Source organism: Gopherus evgoodei, chromosome 3, assembly GCF_007399415.2.
Source record: "Gopherus evgoodei ecotype Sinaloan lineage chromosome 3, rGopEvg1_v1.p, whole genome shotgun sequence".
NCBI lineage: Eukaryota > Metazoa > Chordata > Testudines > Testudinidae > Gopherus > Gopherus evgoodei.
In genome coordinates this window covers 168,011,583-168,033,137 of record NC_044324.1, presented here as the reverse complement: position 1 = coordinate 168,033,137, position 21,555 = coordinate 168,011,583, and the positions used below count along the sequence as shown (strand labels likewise).

At 46.0% G+C, this 21,555-nt stretch overlaps 1 protein-coding gene across 1 annotated transcript; it reads left to right on the top strand.

Annotated features, from left to right (window-relative positions):
* The first annotated feature begins 4,389 nt into the window (after window positions 1–4,389).
* Window positions 4,390–11,910, top strand: LOC115648953 (ankyrin repeat domain-containing protein 9-like). The gene is made up of 2 exons (XM_030557350.1): window positions 4,390–5,543; window positions 11,446–11,910. Exons 1-2 carry the CDS (start codon window positions 4,671–4,673, stop codon window positions 11,578–11,580), a joined length of 1,008 nt encoding a protein of 335 aa, XP_030413210.1. The 5' UTR covers window positions 4,390–4,670; the 3' UTR covers window positions 11,581–11,910.
* Window positions 11,911–21,555: the final 9,645 nt, after the last annotated feature.

Below are 21,555 nucleotides of genomic sequence, written 5' to 3'. Positions count from 1 at the left end.
TTGAACCAACAATCATCTGTATTATGAGACTTTCGTTGTGGGAAACAGTTACTCTTTCTTCTGTCACTATCTGTACCACTGCATTCCTGGATTAAGAAATCTTCACTTGCTGTGTCTTTTGGCCTTTATCCAACAATAATAGCATGAAGAAACCACAATGACATGATGGGGTCCGTACAACCACGTATACTAATTATATACAACATGAAAGGCCAGGGGCGGCTCTAGGTTTTTTGCTGCCCCAAGCACAGCAGGCAGGCCTGGTCCCGTGGATTCAGTGGCATGCTTGAGGGAGGTCAGCCTGTCCCGCACCTTCAGCATACTCTCCGCCAAATTGCCTCCGAATCCGTGGGACCGGCGGACTTCCTGCACGCAAGCTGCCAAAGGCTGCCTGCACTTGGAGCGCCGCTGTGCAAGGCCTCTGGCTGGTTTCTAAAACAGACCAGACAGTTTAAAAGGATTCTGCCAATTCCTGTACACTGCAGTAGCCACATATCTCAATGACTATCAGCTTTAATTGGAAGACCATTCTCCTATCTGGACTTCTCAAGCATGGCTGCCATGTTCTGTCTGAAATCTTAGCTGGTCTTTAAGAGGTGAGGATAAAAAATGTTCCTCTGTCCCCTTCAACATACAGAGGTGCATAAAATTGCTTCTTTCTGCTGCTGTGCCCTCTGTGAAATTGAGTCAGAATGGCCTGGCCTTCTGCTAACCCTGTGGAATACAGCTCAGCCAATCAGGAAACCAGAACCAACACCGTGTGACGCGTCTTGCTTGACCAAGCAATCCCTGCTCAAAAGGCAAAAAAGAACCCCACCTCACCCACGCCAACTCTCTTGAATCTTGTGGTTTGTTTGGTTTGCATTCATAGATAGGAGCCTAAGTTTGTTCACTCAAATTTGTTGTGAGAAACCTTGCAAGTTTTTGTCTAAGAGATTTACTTCTGTTTTACAAACATTTTTTATTTTGTAACCTCAAAACAGATGCATTACCAAATAGTCCTAGCTCTAGCTTGCATAGACTATTGGATGAGATAGGCAAGCTCTCTGCATGCTGCATGCTCCTATAGCAGACAGCAGCACAGCGGGGAGAATAGATGAGCAGCTTAAGGAAGTGCAGAGGCGGGCCTGATATATAATCTCTCTGCTACAGATTTGGCCCCATTTCTCCCCAGTGATCCTTCCAAGAACATGCCTCTGTCTCTTGGGCATCTCTTCCCTCACCCTGATGGCACAACATTGTCTCTTCATAAGCCATGGAGTTTAGAGACCAATTCTTCCTTCTCCTGGTATTTCATATGGGAAGAGACAATACTGTTACAGAACAGTTTTTGTTCAGATGTTTTTGCTCCAGTGAACACATTTTAACACCCTATAATTACCCACCATAATAGAAGAGACTACAAACATTGTACTTTGTCTTTAGCTCCAAACTTCTGCCATCAGTTTAAGAGAAAGAGGGTTGTCCAGTGGTCAGAGCATGGAGCAAAGACTCAGGATTTCATGGCTCTACTCCCAGTTCTGCCACTGGCTTACTGTGTAACCCTGGGCAAGTCATAAAACATCTGTGCACATGCCTCTGTTTCCTCCTTTGTAAAATGGTGCTAGCAGTACTTATCTATCTCACTGGGGTGTTGTGGACATAATGAATTAATGATGGCAAAGTCTTTTGAGATTGTTGGATGAAGGATGCTATAAACATGTGTTACTGAAATATTGGGTTTGCCTAGCTGAAAGCTAATTAACTGCTTGATAGGGATAAGGAAAAATGCTTTATTTTGCAGAAAAAGGAGAGCCTGTACCTTGGTAAAAAAGATTTTGTTTTATATACATTTTATAAACCTTTTATACACATTTAGATAAAGACGCTTTCGTGTTAATACTTGATTGGTAAGTGTAAATTTTTATGCTTTTGTTATTTGAGTAGTACTAACTGATTTGGAGCAGGATTTTTTTGCTTTGAGGCAGAGGAAAAGAGATAGTGCAAAAATTAAGGCTATTGTGTTTATGAGCAGTACTTATTTTTTCCACCCACCTACTGGCCATTTGTAATTTATTAAGGGGGGTTAGCCAGCTTTTACAATATTTTTTTTGGGCCTGGCAAGCCCAGATTGCTAGGCCCTTTACGTAATTTACGATTAAGCTGAAGAGACAGGTACTGAGTTGTTTTACGGACAGCGGAATTTTTGGTTATAGCATTATATAGACATTTATATATTATAGACATGTAATTATATTATATATTATAGACATGCATTATATAGACTTTATATATTATATACATGTAATGTATTAATACTTTAACTTTTAATCAGACTAGTTTATTACACGGGACCTGTATGCTAATGGCCTGATTTTTCAGACTGTTTGTGTGAACAACTGGACACACAAAATATGTTTGCTCCATCGTGCACCTAAGTCTGGATTTAGAGCACACTGAAACTGCTATGACTGTATATTTAATGCTGACAGAGCCCGGTTGAACCTGGGGCATCTGGAGCTTGAGGCATGAGCCTCTACCGCATGAGCTAAAAGCTAACTAACTGTTAGCTAAAGCTGTAGAGCAGACTCATTCTCTCTCTCTAAGGCCTTGTCCAGACTAGGGGAGGAAAATCGATCTTAGATACGCAACTTCAGCTACGTGAATAACGTAGCTGAAGTCGAATATCTAAGATCGAATTACTCACCCGTCCAGACGGCTCGGGATCGATGTCCGCGGCTCTCCGTGTCGATTCCGGAACTCCGTTCGGGTTGATGGAGTTCCGGAATCGATATAAGCGCACTCGGGGATCGATATATCGCGTCTAGACTAGACGCGATATATCGATCCCCGAGCAATCGATTTTAACCCGCCGATACAGCGGGGTTGTCTGGACGTGGGCTAAGTGGTCTCGGTACCACTAGATGAGTTACATATTTCCCCTAGCTGAGGAAGTGTGTCCTGAGGTTCAGAGTTTTCCCAGCTAAAATTCCAGACAAGTCCCCACTTGTAACGCTGACAGACCCCAGTCGCCGGCAGGCAGGATCGCACCAGGGACCTCTGGAGCTTAGTGCACGAACCTCTACTGCCTGAGCTAAAAGCTAACTGGCTGTTAGCTAAGGCTGTAGAGCAGACTCATTTTCTCTCTCTCGCTAAGTGGTCTTGATGCTACTAGATGGGATAGAACACCACACTCAGAAAGTGTGTGGGTTACACATACAAACTGCATAATTGTGCCTGCAAATATCTAATTAGCTGTATTTGCTTGCACACTCACATTAATTGTGAACACAAACTGGGCATGCAGTTGGTCACTCAAAATGGGCGAACTTGACCCAAGATATTAAATGTATACACTGTGCAGGAGATGAGCTTGAACCAAACCCCAGGATCTAAATATCCCTGAACTTTGTGGGCTGGGAGGTTGCAGTCTGTACCCAGATCCAGACCTAAACTTTGCAAATGGACTTAATTTTATCCTATGATGATCCAACCCCCTGGACCTGAACACTTTGCATCTTTGGGCTATTCAAAATCCAGATCTGAATGTTGTGTGTTGAGTCTCTTAATATGGACACAGTGTAGACTCTTGCCCCTTTGCCAAGTTAGAACAGAATTCAGGACCTTGCAGGTCAGGTCCTGTGTGAAGCAGAAATCAGTGAAGCAGAGTCAGATATTTTCTCGGTATAATTTGTTTATTTACAACGTGTGCAAATCCTGTTTCATTGAACACAGGTGGTAACAAACAGCACACTGGGCATGCCCTCTTGCAGAAACCTCCGGTCAGGTACCTCTGTCTCTTCCCAGAACCTCACACAAGTCTCACACAGCCCCAAACTCCCCTGCTTGGCCAGTGCCTGAGTTAGACACCTGGGAAGCCCTAGTGCAAGGATCCCCCTCAGAGTAGCTCGTCTCGTCAGAAAGGTGGCTTGGACATTAATTGTTTCTTTATGCAGCTGGTTTGCAACACAAAGGAACCTCAGAGGTTTAACTGCCAGACAAAAGGAAGTGCTTTAACTGTCCAATATCCTTCATGACTCTGGATGAGGTTACATTACTGCATGGTGTCTTCAACTCATTCTACGTGGAGTTTCAGCCTTAATGGGCCAGCCATAACAATATTTAGTAAATAGAAGTCACTTTATAACCATATAGCTAGCAATCAGTATATAGAAATTATATATGGTACTCAATATTGATTATATAGTATCAATATACATTTATTATATAATGAATTGTACAAGTATGAGGGACAAATGAATAAATGCATACTGTGCTTACTGCACTATACCAGCTGATGTGGGTAGGCATGAAACAGAGACAGAAAATTGCCTCACCTCTAAAGCTAATTTTAGTCTCTCCTATGTAGCTGTGCATCTATAAAATCACTGCTAGTCTGAGAGTGTTCCAGTAACCTGTGCCGTGCATGAAGCACGGTGCACTGACTAACCATCTAGTGCATGGAATGGGTTAACTGAGCCTGTGGGATTGTGCTTACCTAAACAAAATCACTGCAACGAGGGGAAAAACAATGAATGGGTGGAGATGTTCAAGCCGAGGCATTCCAGCTAGTGCAGTCGGGCTGCAATGACAGGCTGAACGTTGCAGCAGCATCGGGATCTGCATTCAAAGTGAGCAAATCTTACATTCTGGAGCAAGCTTGCGTGCAGGTCTTGTTTATTTGCTGAGACATGGCCAGTAACCAGGCCAGTCTGCAGGATGAGCAGAGCAGGCATTGTAAGTTCTTATCCTATATGTTCTACCAGGCTGTAAGAGACCACAAACCAGTATGGATGCTGGAAGATATGAGAACTATGGAATATTTTTACTGGGAGGAAAATGCCAGCCTGAGAACATATTCACCTTCGGAAGCCCTTCTCTATGCAGTGGTGCATAATCACCTGCCTTATGCCCAGTATCTGCTGTCTCATTTTCCAGAGGAGGCTCTCAAGGTGCCTGGAGAGCATTTCTGCTATTGCCCATCCTCTGCCCCTCATTTGGCCATGGCAGTCACATACGACAGGAGGGACATTTTGGGGCTGATCATCAAGATTGCACACAAGCTACCCAGCCTAAACTCCTACATCAACAGGACCGGCTGCTTTCACCTGGAAGATGGCAAGACCCCACTGCACCTTGCCTGCGAACTGCTGAGGTCAGAGACCGTCCTCATCCTCCTAGGGAACGGGGCTTCTCCTAGGATCAAGGACAGCAAGGGGCTCACCCCGTTGGATGTCATCCTGGAGCAGATGTGGGACTCCAAAGTCAACGTGGCATCAAAAAAGCTCTGCCTCGATTACCTCTTGCTCTTCATGCCTAGTCCACAGTTTAAGATGCGGAAAGTTCTGCAGGATCATCCAGACCACTGGACAGCTTTGCTAGGGGAAGACAAATTCAACACCCTGGTGGGGAACACACCTACTTCTTTATACCTGCAAGCTATGCAAACTATTCTCCAGTCTCTCCCACCTTCCCACTTTCCTAAAAGCATCCAGGAACTACCTATACCTCAGGCACTAAAGCCCCTACCTTCCTACAGCAAAAAGCTACAGACAAAAAATGTGGTAAATGTTTTTCCTTGACTATTTTGGGGGGTTGGATTTTCAAAGGCACCTAAGGGAGTTAGGCACCTACCTCCCCTAGAATTTCAATAAGATTTTGGTATCTACCTCCCATAGGCCCCATTTGAAAATCCAATATTTTATGAGATTTTCAGTGTTTTTCTAATCAATTGCAGGCACGGCACTTTTAAAAGCAAAGTCCTTCTTTTTTTATTGTGCATGTGAAGGGTTAAGTTTAACTGAAGTAATTTTTTTAACTGCCAGCTGAAATCAGTGTATCTGAATTCCCAATATATTAACATTATCCTGTGTAAATTATGCCGGTGGAAAAGAATGACCTGTCCATTGGGATTTGAACTGTATTCTACCAGCCCTATAAAAACCACCAATGGGGTTGAGATGTCAGGTTTCCTTTCTGCTCCAGTGAAGATCAGAAATCCTGTGGCTCACAATACTCTTACTGCAGTGGTGTTGAGTCAGTGCTGCAGATTACTATTGAATTTTCTCAATTAGAGTCAGGGACTCTGTGTTCTTGCTCAGAGGATAAAGACAGGCAGCATACTGATGAGAAGGGATCCTTTTCTTATTTGGGAGTGAGAGGGTTAAAAGCTATCCCAGTGTTGAAGCTTCTATAGAATTGTGCAGTAGGGCGAGAACCATCTTTCATGCTGTTCAGTGAAAAAATGCAAATCCTGGCAGTACCAGTGAGTGGAAGTCCATCTTTAATGAGTGACATTAGTTCCCCGGGACTTTTGTTATAAGGGGTGACAGTGTCCCCAAGAGAGTTACAGCTGTGCCTTGATTTAGAGATTTATATCAAAGCCACCTGCATTTGTTAATTACTTGAAGATGGGCTGTGGTATTTTGCTGCTATAAATCAGCAGCAGGGCAGATTAGGTCATTCATCCTCCATGCCACAGATAGAAGGCCCAATCCTGCAGTGGGAGCTGAAGACAGGTGGTGTTCACAGGATCGGGCCTGGAAACTGATGTCAACTGCCTTGAATTCCCAACACCACAGAGGGGACTCCCCTCATTAATCAGTCAGTATCTTGCTGTTAGTATAGAATACTACTCCCCACACTGCTGCTCACTAGTCTGCTACAGGCAAAGCAGACTAGTGAGATCATGGCCCAGCAGCATGCCATGCCAACGCCCTTTGCAGCATAATCTTTATTTAGCTATACAATAAATTATTTTAGTCAAAGTGGTCTCATTTTCAATTTAATCCTTTGCTCTACTCCCCAACCCCAAAAGGAACACATTCCCACATATTTGTAGCTGTAATAGAGAGAATGGATGGTTGATCTCTTTAAAATATATGCAGCGATAGGCAAAGGGCATGATTACATTGGCCAGTGTTCATGAGGTTATGAACAAGAAATGATGTGCAATAAAGTATTGTGCAACATAGCACACTGAATAGGCCACTTGTTACATTTATAGATGACCTATATCTCAAACAGTAAAATGCTGAGCCATGTTCTCTGTTGGTGTAAATGGGTGCAGCTTCTCTGAAGTCAATGGATACAGCCTCATTGACACCAGCAGTGAATGTACTGAGGGCACCACTGCTATATTGCTCTGTGTATCTGGGCGGCATGATATTGAATGCACTGGGTATGCCCAGGCGAGGTGCCCCTGATGTGCTTCTGACTGCACAGGATATGTCCATATGGAGTGTCTCTGTTGTATGTATCAGGTACATCCAGATAGAATGCTCCGGTTCTGCTACTGAACGTATCATTTCCAGTGCATGGCACCTTCTGGGCTACTGAATGTGATGTGTGCACCTTAATAGCCCTTTTCATTGTCACTGCTATGTGGAGAAAATGCCAGCACAGCATTTTCAATAGCAGACCAGAAGTGAAAGGGTTAACCTATTTCCCTGCATCTGTCTTCTTGCTGCATTGTGCCTCAATGGCATCTCCTAGGACAAACAGTTCCTTTTCCATGTATTCCTTGCTAGGAGGGGTGGCCGGTGGGAGTGGAATTCAGTGTAAACCTCAACCCCCCTTTTCTTTTGCAGAGACACTGCCTCTGCAGCACAAGCTGGCAGAGTTGAAGGCTGTCATAGCTCAGGGGTATCTTTCCCATGAAGCGAAGCCAAGCTGAAAGCCGATTAGCATAATAAGCACTTGTCCAGCCAATCCTGCCAGTCCGTGGAGAGTGTGCAGGCACCTTCAGCCTTAAGGCGTCATCAGCCCCCAGCATCACAGGGAGGGAGGGGAGAGGACAAAACAGATGTTCCACCCCCAAGGCTGCTGAACTGACAGAACAATAGCACAGCTGCTAAGAATGGGCTGCGTCCTGCTGCCACTGGAGTCAGTGGCAGCCAGATCCATCGAGCTCATCCAGCTAATTTGGATGTCAGTGGGGGAGAGGCGGAGGCGGCGGGTGGGAATATTATTAAGATACTAATTAAGCTCCAGTAGCAGAAATTCCATATTAAGAACAGTGGACGGGAATTCATTAGGTATGTTCACACTCTCTGATAGCATTAGACCTTCTGTGCAGAATAGAGTTTCAGAAAATCCACTCCAGCTGGTGTGGGTGGGTGGGTTGTTGCTACACAAAACACAGATTGTAGGGATTGATGGTGTGTACAATATGGTAGTTTCCAGTAACACAGAGGGAAATTCATCTCTTGGCAGAGGGCTAGAACTAATACTTTTGGCACACGTGAGCCTTAAGTGGTACATACGCCCAGTGAACAGGCATCCGTTTCATGCACTGCAGGGTCAGAGCTTAGGCTCCCCATTGCTCCAGTCTACGCAGATGTCTCCAGTTTGCCAAGTTGAGGAGAGGGTAGGTTCAAGGGCAGTGTGATGTAGTGTGTGATGGAAGTGGCCCTTTGCCAGCTGGCCTGCAGCAAGGAGAAGACACCTTCTTTCAGGAGTGAAAGGAATTCTCCTGTAGCTCAAGCTGTGGTGTTACAGCAGCCTAGGTCAGTACTGGTTGAAAGTCACTACCATCTGATGTGTGTTCATTGCCCTGTGTGCAATGAGTTTGGTGTTCTCAGCCCAGTTCTCAATGAGCAGATATCCACTTCAAGGAAATCACTACCGTTGCCTCCAATTTGCCCCTTTGTTGGTAGTCTTAGGCCTGGTCTACACTGGTGGGGAGGAGGGGAAGAAGAGATCTAAGTTACGCAACTTCAGCAATGTCAATAATGTATCTGAAGTCAACATACTTAGATCAGCTTAGCATGATGTCTTCACTGCAGTGATTCGACTACTACCACTCCCCCATTGACTCTGCTTGCACCTCTCATGGCGCTGGAGTACAGGAGTTGACGGGAGAGTGCTCAGGAGTTGATTTATCACGTCTAGACTAGACACGATAAATTGATCCTCACTGGCTTGATTGCTGCCCGCCAATCCGGCAGGTAGTATAGACATACCCTTAGCAGAGGGATCAAGGACCTGATGGGCCATGGAGACTGATTTACCATTTGACCTCTAGAGGGGGTTTCTTTGGGCCAGGGTTAACGGACACTGACGGGCCATGGGAGAAGCTTGTAGTGTTGCTAACTAGGCAGGACATGAAGGAACAATCCTGGATGGGATTTCTTTTTGATGGAAGGGCAGGGATTTTTTCCCCATGCTAGTTCGCCTATCCTTTTCATTGATCTGTCTGTTTATTTGATCTCCTGTCTCTCTTCCTTCTGTGTAGGATATTACACCTTACACAGCCAAATCTACCTCAACTTCTTCACAATTGTCATTGATTTAGGAAAAAAAATCAGTTTCCCTATTCATTGTTCTCCTTAAGCCTGCTCATGAGCAAAACTAAATTCTAGATCTGTTAAACAATCCCTCCAACCCAGGGGTGGCCAGCCTGTGGCTCCAGAGCCACCTACGGCTCCTTGTACAGGCACCAACTCTGGGGCTGGAGCTACAGGCGCCAACTTTCCAATGTGCTGGGGGGGTGTTCGCTGCTCAACCCCTGGCTCTGTCGCAGGCCCTACCCCCACTCCACCCCTTCCCTGAGCCTGCTATGCCCTCGTTCCTCCCCTCCTCAAGCCTCCTGCACAAAACGAAACAGCTGATCTGGAGGCACTGGGAGCAGGGAGGGGGGGTGTGAAGCTGATGTGGGGCTGCTGACATATTACTGTGGCTCTTTGGCAATGTACTTTGGTAAATTCTGGCTCCTTCTCAGGCTCAGGTTGGACACCCCTGCTCCAACCCATCAGCCCTTAGCCTCGAATCTTTCCAAAGGAAAAAAATTTCTGCTCTTGCATGACAAATACATTAGTGATCATATTTGTTTTAACAAACAACAACAACAAAAAGGGCACTTGGTGCCATGTAGCAATGTTTTCATTTGGCATTAAAAGTGCATTGCATGAGTCTAGTTTAAGATCTTTATTTTTAAACTTTGGAGAAAAAAAATAAAAGATAGAGAAGGGGGGAGCGGTGGCACAGAAATCTGTACCATGCTCTGGATTATCCGTAGGCGCAACAGGATTTTTAATTTATTTCAGTTTCTATGAATATTGGTGGAAAGGCCTAGCTTGTGTTTGTGTGAGTGTGTATAGATCACTGCCAGGGCCAGCTCTACAGTTTTCGCCACCCCAAGCAGCACGCCGAACGTGCCACTGCAGGCGGGGGGGCGCGGGGGACAATCCCTGTGCCCTTAGGGTGGCAGGTGCGTTTCCGCGGTGGTGGCAATTTGGCAGCAGCTTCTATGTTTAGCTGAAGCCGCCCCGGACAGCTAAACATAGAAGCTGCCACCGAATTGCCGCCGCCTTGGAAACCGCGCCTGCCGCCCTAAGGGCACAGGGACTGCCCCACCCCCCCGCCTGCGGTGGCAATTCAGCGCGCTGCTTGGGGGCACAACAAGGGAGACTGCCGCCCCTTGCAGAATGCTGCCCCAAGCACCAGCTTGGAATGCTGGTGCCTGGAGCCGGCCCTGATCACTGCCCTTTCATGGCCAGAGTTGCTCTTGACAGAGGAGTTTCTGGGATAAATTCAGTGTTTGTGAGATAGTTGGATCTTACAGTGATTGATGCCTTAAGAAAGCCTATAAACTATTTAAATCAAAAAAACGAGGTCTCATAAGCCCTGCTAAGTTACTGCTCATAGCCAAGGAAGTTTCTTCATCAGCTAAAGTGGCCTGTGCTCTTGAAGCGGGAGCTCTGTCTCTAAATATCAAGTGCCAATGGGTTAGAGCAGGAGTGGGCAAGCTTTTTGGCCCAAGGGCCATATCTGGGTATGGAAATTGTATGGCAGGCCATAAATGCTCACTAAATTGGACATTGGGATGAGAGAGGGAGTGAAGGCTCCAGCTGGGGGTGTGGGCTCTGGGCTAGGGCTGGGAATGAGGGGTTGAAGTGCAAGAGGGGGATCAGGACTGGGGGTTGGGGTATGGAAGGTGGTCACGGGTGCAGGCTCCAGGGGGCTCTTACATCAAGCAGCTCCAGGAAATAGCAGCATGTTCCCCCTCTGGCACCTAAGCGGAGCATAGACAGGTGGCTCTGCGTGCTGCTCTGTCCATAGGCGCCGCCCCTCAGCTCCCACTGGCCACAGTTCTGGGCCAATGGAAGCTGCAGGGGCAGCGCTTGGGGCGGGGGCAACATGCGGAGACCCTGGTTTCCTCTATGCGTAGGAGCCGGAGGGGAGGCATGCCGCTGCTTCCGGGAGCCATGTGGAGCCAAGGCACCGTGAAGCATGGCAAGCCCTGAACCCTGCTCCCCGGCAGGAGCTTGAGGGCCAGATTAAAATGTCTGAAGGATGTGGCCCCTGGGCCATAGTTTGCCCACTCCTCGGTTAGAGCACAGTGACAGGTGTAATAGGGCAACAATGGATTCGTTATCGCTTCAGCATCTATTTTTGAATCAATTTACCACCAAAATAAAATCTTTTAAACAGACATTCCCAGCTTCTATTTCTATTGCTATGTAGCTAAACAAGCAGGCTCCTGCTTCTGTGCTGCCAGAGAAATTCAGTGGCCTGAGAACTCCTGCTTCTAGGTACCATTGTACAACCACTAACAGCAAAGGGCCAGATCCCCCGAGGACTTTTTATGTTTTTGTCTAAAAAAATATTTTAATGTCTCTAAATGTTCATTAGCATTGATGGCCATTTGTTTTCCTCTATCCGTTTTTGGGTTCAGTGTGAAACTGACAAATACTGATGTTTTACTAATTGAACTAAATCCAGCCACGCCTGAGTACAAATGAATGCTCATCGTATGATACGACTTTCTTATAGATTAAAGCCATACTTTGTAATTTAGATTTCTCTCTTTTGTTTAATTTTATTCCATGTGATTGTTTGTATATTACTCTCTGCACGGTAAAGATGAAATGATTGCCTGTATAGAAACTAAAATATTTATATTCTCTCTGATATAACTGTATCGACTATGACGATTTAATCTGATTGTATTACTGTAATAAACTTACAGTATAAACTGGATGTCTTTTATTGCCTATTAGGTCAGGAATATGTGGCAGTAGCTGTTCCTATTGTTTCAGCTACTTTTGGTCTTTGATTATCTTATGCTGAATATTAGCTCTCTTTGAATGTGATCTGAGGAACAAAGTCATTTCTACATGGCCTTGTAACATCTGGATAAGCCATGAGATGATGATCCTGTGTGATGTCATGTAACCACCCATCACAGTATCACCACCAGCTGAAGATGGGTCAGCACAAAACGAATGCAGAGAGAAGGTAAGTGGATGACTCAGGGGATGGCAATGGGATGTGAAGTCTTTCACCTTTAGGTCACTGGTTTGGGTTCAGCTCAGCTCGGTTATGACAGTTGTTTCCATCTGATGGGAGTATAATGATGCAGACAGGCTGCTTTCTCCATCTGCTATGTGCATGCAGTCCACAAGCATATCCCCTTCCTGGGATTTGGCTTCACTAACAAAGCAACTGACAACAAAATTCAGCTCACATCTCCTCCGTAGGCGTGGCAGCTTCTGAAGTTCCTCCCTCAGGACTGCTCAGCCCCCAGCCCATGTCTTCTCTCCCCAAAGAGTCACTCCCACCATCCTTCTATACCAGGGAAGTAACCAATATGAGTTAGCAAAATCCACATAACCCTTTCCCAGCAGGATCAGGACCTGCTTACTGGAGTGTTTTAGGCAAACAGTGTCTGACTTCTACAGGATTGCAAACTGTCAGTTTCTGGTTGCCCCAGGTGTCCTCACAAAAATCTGTGGTCCCTGGTTCCCTGAGTAGGGGGAAACTAAAATGTAAAGGGGAATTTCAGTTTATTTTTAAATTAAGTTTCCTCTGAAACCAAAACCAGTCCCCAGGATTGAAAGGAACAAGGACCAGAGCTGTATTTCTGTGAAGATCCCTGGCACACACAATATTTACATTTGAGGTAGATCTTAAATAATCTGGTCCTCAGCTGGCCCTGTGCATAGTCAGTGTGACAGGAACTGCTTATGTGTAGGGGAGAGGTGGGCAAAAATTTTGCTTCACTGGCCCAAAAAGGATAGGATCAGCTCTCCAGGCATGGCAGGAGCCTTTGTAGAGGAAGATATAGTCTTGCATGATATTACTCTGAGAATGGGAATGCAAAAGATGCTACAACATGGGGTGCAGTGATATAGAAGTTGGTTCACTCTCTAAGGTGCACTGACCACTCCGCTGAGATTGCCATTAATTGGCCTAATTAGTGAGATTGATGATGTGGACCTTTGTCCACCAGAAACTGGACTGACACCACAACTGATTTTCTGTAAGCCACTCAACAGCCATCAAACTGCAACAACTTCTGAGCACTACTGACCAGGCTTAGATTTGAACTTCTGACCTAGAACTGAAAAGCTGCATGCCATTAACTACTGCCCTTTCTTGATTGTGTTACTTGCATGACCTATCCTTCTGCTGGGATAAATACTTGGCTGCCAGGGAGAACAGAAACAAGAGAAGAAGGAGAAATGAAGTCACCATTGTTTCACCTTCACTCAGGATTGTCAGAGGGCAGACCAACTGGATTGACCTCTGCAGCCAACCATGACACAACTGATGTGCCTGCCACAGTTTCCCCTCTCAGGTAACCCAAGGACTCTATGCCAGGCCCAATAATATCCCTCCTGGGGGTTGGTTTATTTAAAAAATAGTGATCAATTAATCCCCAACAAAAAGTCCCAAACATGCTCCATTTCAGTCCCAGTCCATGTAGTCCTTAAAACCCTGCTCTACCCAGAGTGACCCACCTATGCCTACCCCCCCCCCCAGCTTCTCTTTTGAAACTCCTTCTATACCATATTCTGGTGTCTTCCAGTACATCCAGGATCCTTATTCGTCCTTTTCTGTCCTGGGACAGCCACTCCAGCCCTTTCAGCGGGCATGCAACCCTGCTCTTTCCAGCTGGGAAGACCATCCTCACCACGGAGCATCCTTTACTCTCCCGTGTCCTCTCACAAACCCCCTGGGTCCAGCTGTCTGATGTGGAGACATCAGCAGATAAGCTTCTCCACTGGTTCTCAACTTCAGCCCTCTCTGTACCTTGGCTTTGGCTCTGGCTCTCTGGCTTAGAGCCAGCAGACACTTCCCTCTTTGGCTCCTCTTGCCTTCAGCTGTCTGAAGCCCTCTGGTTTGGGGAGGTCAGCCAGCAAACCTCTCTTGCTGGTCTCCTTGCGTTCAGCCTTCTCCCAGGAACCACCTTCTGGCTCTAACAGCTGTCATCCCTCTCCAACCTACTACTCCCAGGCAGCCCTGGATCCCCAGGTCCCAGACACACTAGTCTCATTCCCTCTCTCTCTCAGATTCTCTTTGGTCCTTTATTGCCTCGGAAGCTGCCCTGCTCTCTTATCTGGCCCACCCTGGGAGCACCTGTTCTGGTACAGGGGGTCTGGACCAGCTTCAGTCCCATGGGTCAGCCACCCTATGACAGAGACACCTGTAACATGGTGAATATTAACACACAGGTCAGGGTGGATTTGAGTCATGCTTCATCTCCTTTAGGCAGGGCTAGTAACACTCTTATATTACCAGGTGAACAGTTATGTCTGGGGGCTAGAGACCAAAACAGAGGACTCTTCCAGACAGACCATCTTCCAGAAGGGAATCAGAGTTGGACTGTCTTGTGCCTTGCACCTTGAGTAGTCATCCAGAATTGTGCAAAGGGAGTGCCACTACCATTCTGATTTGGTTTAGCTCAGGTGCAAATGACCAGCTACCAGGTAATGGAGAATCATAGAAATGTAGGACTAGAAGGGATCAAGAGATTATCCACGTCATCCCTCTATGCTGAGGCAGGGCCAAGTATACCTAGTCCAGCCATGACAGGTGTTTGTCTAACCTGTTCTTGAAAACCTCCAGTGACTGGGATTCCACAACCCCCCTAGGTAACCAGTTCCACTGCTTAACTATCCTTATAGTAAGAATTTTTCCCCTAGTAGTTAACCTAAATCTTCCTGCTCCAAACTAAGCCAATTTCCTCTTGTCCTTCCCTCACTATACATGGAGAACAATTGATCTCCATTTTCTTTATAACAACCTGTTTACCTATATGAAGATTTATTAGGTACCCACCAGGCTTCTCTTACCCAGACTAAACATGACCATTTTTTTTCAACCTTTCCTCATATATCAGGTTTGCTAAAAACATTTCTCATTTTTGTTGTGCTAGACTCTCTCCAATTTGGTCACATCTTCCTTAAAGTGTGGCACCCAGAACTGGACACCAGCAGTGGAGGCTTCACCAGGGCCGAGTAGAGCAGGATAATTACCTCCCAGAGCTTACATACAACATTCCTGTTAATACATCCCAGAATGGCATTTGCCTTTTTGGCAACAGCATCACATTGTTGTTTCATATTCAATTTGTGATCCACTATAATCCCCAGATCCTTTTCTGCAATACTACTGCCTAGCAAGTTACTCTCCATTTTGAAATTTTGCATTTAATGTTTCCTTCCTAATCTGAAGTACTTTGCACTTGTCTTTACTGAATTTCATCTTGTTAGCTTCAGACCAATTCTCCAATTTGTCAAGATCATTTTGAATTCTAATTTCCTCCTCTAACATGGTTGCAACTTCTCCCAGCTTGGTGTCAGCCAACAGACTTTGTAAGCATACTCTCCATTCCATTATCCAAGTTGTTGATGCCCGTATTGAACAGTATCAGAACCAGGACAGATCCTGCAGGACCCCATTCTCCCCAGGACATCCTTTCACTTTGTCAATGAATTGTTGATAACTACCCTTTGAGGACAGTTTTTCAAAAGTTGTGCGCCTACCTTTCAGTAATTTCACCTGGACTAGAGGTTCCCAAACTTTTTTTGCTGCACTCCCTCTCCTTCGTTGGAGTCACGTAACAGTCCTATTCCCTGCCCTGCATTCCCCTCCTCCCCCTGACTTACCAACTGCCACCTGTCTGGGGCAGAAAGTGACTCATGGAGAGAGTGGTCTGCTCGCATCTGGGGCAGCATCAGGACTGGGTTGGCTCCATCCTCAGCGAAGCCCATGGCAGTGCAGTGCAATGCGTACCTTCCCTCCCCACTAGCCAGAGGGACCCCCACAAGCTCTGGAGAGTTTAAAATATGGGGGGCTCACAGCCAGCCTGGTGTCAAGGCCAGAGCAGGCAGTAGGATGGGACAGCACACACACAGTGGTCGGAGGGGAAGAGGGAGAGCAGCAGGTGGCGGCGGCAGCTGCTGCTGGGACGGGGCGGAGCGGGGCAGGACCCCCCCCACATCACTGAGGACCTCCTATGCATTCTTTCCATTGAAGCCCTGCCAGCTGCAGCCCCTCCCATTCCACCTTGCCTTCCCCTGATAACCTTCTTGTGCCCTCCAGGGAACACGCCCTCCCGTTTAAAAAACATATGATCTAGATAATATGCTCCTAATTTGCTTATCAAAATGTTATGAGAGACTATTAAAAGCAGCATAAATCAAGATATATTACCTCTTCCCCATTATTCACTAGTCAGGTTATCCAGGGCAAAGAAGGGAAATAGATTTATGCTTGACAAATCCATGCTGGCTATTCCTTATCACTTTATCCCTAGGTGCTCACAAGTGGATTGTGTAACAATTTGTTCCAGTATCTTTCTTGGTATCAAAGTTAGCCAAAGTTAACTTGTCTATAATTTTTCAGAGCTACTAATTATGACCCTGATTCAGCAAAGGATTTAAGGCTATGCTCAGTCTTATACATCTGCATAATCCCATCCCTACTCAGCAAAGCATTTAAGCGTATGCTTAAATCCCACTGAAGTCAATGGAAAGTCACTAATTTCAATGGGACTTAAGAACATACATAACATTAAATATGTTCATAAATGCTTTGAGGAATCGGGGCCAATAACAAGGCCAGAAAAGGGTTGCACCTCTCTTATGCATTTGCACTGAACAAAGTAGAGAACAAGGTCACCACCCAAATAAAATGGAAAAAAAAATCCTCAGCAAACCAACCCTGTGCATGGAGTTACAGCTTCCCATTGGCAGAGCACATCCAGAGCTACTACAAAAATAGAATAAGAATTCCACATTTCAATTAAAAATGGGAATAATTGTTGATGAAATCTTGAGGTTCCCCCGCCCCTTTTATTTTTTGACCAAATGTACAGCTGGTTGCAATTTTTCATTTCTATATAACAAATTGTGTGTGTGTGTGGGGGGGTATTACATTTTTTTTATGACCTTATTTTCCTTAGGCTCTAACATACCTCCTTAGAGCTTCTGCTTCATGATTTTTATACAGCTTAACCCTGCTCCCAACTCAGTGGCTGATTTAGGGTGACTATATTTCCCAAAGGGAAAATGGGATACCGTGCGGGGCTGGCTCAAGCCCTGCCATCCCATCCCCACATGACACTGGGGCTGGCGTTGCCACTTACCTGAGCCCAGCCTGCCAGCCGTCTAAGCCTGGCCTCCCCACTGCTTGGGGCTGCCATTGCCATTCCCCACCCTGCACATTCCTCTGCACTCCGTCTTGTTGACAATAGTGGGCATTTTTCCCTGTCAGGGTTCCTTCCCTACTCTGAACTCTGGGGTACAGATGTGGGGACCTGCATGAAAGACCCCCTAAACTTATATTCCACCAGCATAGGTTAAAAACTTCCCCAAGGCACAAATTCCTTTCCTTGTCCTTGGATGGTATTGCTGCCACCACCAAGTGATTTAAATAAACATTCAGGGAGGGGCCACTTGGAGCCCTATCCCCTCCCAAAATATCCCCCCAAGCTCCTTCACCCCCTTTCCTGAGAAGGCTTGAGAATAATATAACAACTTATAGGATGGAAGATAACACAATAAATAAAAAGATTTAAAACCCAGAGGATTCCCCTCTGACTCTGTTTCCCAGTTACAAAAAAGAAATAAAATTACCTCTTAGCATAGGAAAAATTCATAAGCTAAAACAAAAAATAATCTAATGCATTTCCTTGCATTACTTATAATTTGTGTAATTTTAGATGCATCATTTCAGGATCTTTTTATGAGATTTTTTTCCTGCCCTGGTCTCTTTGTTCTGAGAGGGAACACACAAAGAGAGCACAAACAAAACCTTTCCCCCCATCAGGTTTGAAAGTATCTTCTTTCCCCATTGGTCCTTCTGGTCAGCTGCCAACTAGGTTAATTGAACTGATTAACCCCTTACAGGTAAATGATTCTGTACCTCTGGCCAAGAGGGATTTTATATTACTGCATACATAAAGGTTGTTACCCTTCCCTTTATATTTATGACAGTCCCATTTGCTCTTGCCAACGTGATCAAGCAAAAGAACTCTTGAGAAATGATGAATACAAAGGTTAGATGCCTTTGTGCTCTGAGGAAATGTTGGCAAGATCAAGTGCTGCACTGATAGGAACCATGTGTACTACAATTAGCTTGACTGTATTTTACTCAAGTTATCTAACTCCAACGGAGCTGACATGAGTCAATCTTGTTTGCAGCGATGCCATCTAGGTACATATCCCAGAATTCTTAGCACTACTTCAAACTGCAGTATACTGTAGATGATTATGCACAGCACTCTGGGAGATCTCTGGCATGTTCCTGGGGATTGTGGGAGTCAAAGAAGTCAAACTCTCAAAACTCCCACAATTCTACTTTGGGAAATTCCCAAGATTCTCTGGGGGCTATTTCATAATTCCTCCAGGATTCAGAAACCTAGTATAATTTCCCAGAACAGGCCCCAGATGCATGCTGCTTCCACAGTGAGTAACTTCTTTTGGTAAAGAGCTTCCTGATCTCCTCTTCTGGCATGGATCCTTCATGGAGTGGAGATCCATTTTGGGGTGAACCACCTTTGCTGGATTTCATGTTTAGGGAGAGCAGAGGGAAAAAATTAACCCGCGCCCCACCCCCAGAATGAGAAGGGAACACCCCTATGGGATCTGAATGGAGAAAGAGGGGCACTCCCACCCTGCTTCCCAGAGCTTTTCCCGCAAGCATCCCAAAACAAAATGTGAAAAAAGGGATTCTTGCCATACTCCCGATGTCATGCAGCTTCTCTGATAAAGAAAAAAAAACCTCTCTCTTAGAGCTTGTATTCACACAAAACTTATATCACATGGGTATAATTAAAGCACCCCCCTCGTGTGGACATAGCTATACTGATACAAAGGTTATTCCTGTAAATTTAGAGGAATAAACTATGCTGGTACAAGGCACCTTTACTCCAGTATAACTGCGTCCACACTAGCTGGGGTCTAGATCAGGCCTTGGAGAAACAGGCCAGCTTGCCACAAACCACCAACACAACTGGCTGTAGCACTCGAGGTTGAAAGACTGAACTCTTCTGAATAGCAGCAAAGCAGCCTGCAGTGGAGCAATGGATGGAAACAAAAACTCCCCTGTAGAATACCAGGGAAACCAGATTTACAAACTGAAATTTCAGGAAATCAACATTGGGCCGTCGCCAATGTTGAGCAAAGTGCAGCCCTGTCAACTGAATGGAGATTTTGTTCAAGCGAGAGCTGATGCTTAGCACCGATCTTAACAGTTGTTGTTTTTTTTGTTCGTTTGTTTTTGCTAGGCCTGCACCGATTAGCTCCTCACCACTCCACTGCCCCAAAAATGATTATCTCAGGTTCCAGCCACCACAAGGTGACTCCTGTACCCCATGCTCACAGCTCAGTGGGCATTCATGTGAATGGATAACACAATCTCAGATTTCATAAAGAATTTGGGTAATAACCATGTGTCCCTGAAAGTCAGGAATGCCTCTGTTTTCAGGGCAAGTCCCTGTCAGTGCTTTGCCCTGGTTTATGTAAACCCCTGCAGTGTGGCCACCTTAAGGAGCTGCCAACCAGCTGAGCTGATGAAATGCACAGCAGATTGGGGGAGCCCATATCCGCTGCCGGATCTGTCAAGTAACAATCACAGAATCATAGAAATGTGAGGCTGGAAGGACCTCATGAGATCATCTATTCCAGCCTCCTGCAGTGAGACAGAACCATGTAGAGACAGATCATCCCAGACAGGTGATTGTCTAACTTGTACTTAAAAATCTCCAATGAGGAGGATTCCACAGCATCACTTGGCAGCCTATTTCAGAGCTTAACTATCCTTACAGTTAGAAAGTTTTCCCTAACATCTAACCTAAAGTCTCCCTTGCTGCGGATTAAGTCCATTACTTCTTTTCTCATCTTCAGTGGACATGGAGAACAATTGATCACCATCCTCTTTATAACAGCCCTTAACATAGCTGAAGATTTTTATCAGGTTCCCCTAGTCTTCTTTTCTAGTACTAAACATGCCCAGTTATTTTAGCCTTTCCTCATCGGTAGGGGTTTCTAAACCTTTTATCATTTTTGTTGCTTTCCTCTGGACTCTGACCAATTTGTGCACACCTTTCCTAAAGTTTGGCACCAAGAACTGGGCACATTACTCCAGCTGAGCCCTCACCAATGCTGAGTAGACAATAACCTACCAATTTTTACATATGACACACCTATTAATACACTCCAGCAAGAAACAACTGCATCACATTGTTGGCTCATATTCAATTTGCGATCCATTATAACCCTCAGATCCTTTTCAGCAGTACTACCACCTAGCCACTTATTCCCCATTTTGTAGCTGTGCATTTGATTTTTCTGTCCTAAGTGTAGTATTTTGCATTTCACTTTATTGATTTTATCTAATTGATTTCAGACCAAGTCTTCAACTTGTCAAAGTCATTTTAAATTCTGATCCTATTCGCCAAAGTTCCTGCAACCCTTTCCAGTTTGATGTCGTCCATAAATCACCCCCATTGATGTTTATCATCTGCCCTGAACTCCTGCTTCTGGGGCTGAGCTGCTCGCCTGGCTTGCCACGCCTGTTTCCACCATTTGGGCCTGCAGCAGCAGACAGCCGAACACTGACTCTTTCGTGCAAGCGCTCGTGGGCCTACATACCTCCCCCTTGGACTGACCCCTTCACCTTTGCAACAAGCCCCCCAGCTTTACCCCTTGCTGCTTATCCCATTTGCCCTGCAGCCTTTGCCCCTCCCCAGCTTCGGTTTGTTTGTCTGCCCCGCCTGTTTCCCTCTACAGCTTTGTTTGCCCCGCCCCAGGCCTGAAGCCAGCCCCTGGTTCCTCTGCCCCACTCCCAGCCTAGTTGTTCCCCCCGTGGTTCCCCCAGCCCTGATTAGCCCCTCCCCTTGTCTACCCGTGCCCCCTCCCATGCACTTGTGCCCCTCCCATTTTAGTTTGACCCCTGTATCACTGAACCCCCCGCCCCATGTTCTTCTATCCCCCAGTGCAGCTAGAGGAGCCAGAATTCCAATCCGAGTCAGTGACTGACACCTTCCCCTAAGTCCTTGATAGACCCCCCCCCAGTCTAATGCCCTCCTCCCCTCCTGCAGCCTAATGGGGAGGAGTAGTTGCCCTCTTTCCCTACCTTCCCTCACTGTTTATCCTCCCGCTCTCTCATTATGGTGGGGAACAGAGCAGGTGAGACCCCTCAAGCTGACCCCATTGCTCCTCCTCCACCTGCCCCTCGTCCACCCCCCAGCCTCTACATCAACAGCCACTGCTGAACCACCTGTTATCGCCCCCGCTGAGGCGCTAGCAGTGGCGACTACGGGGGAGACCTCTGCTGCTGCCA

Excerpts from the sequence above, each read along its gene's own strand:
- LOC115648953 (XM_030557350.1), top strand. The coding sequence starts at position 4,671 with ATGGCCAGTAACCAGGCCAGTCTGCAGGATGAGCAGAGCAGGCATTGT. Across the intron at positions 5,544-11,445 it reads AGCTACAGACAAAAAATGTG|CTAAACAAGCAGGCTCCTGC; the intron begins GTAAATGTTTTT and ends ATTGCTATGTAG.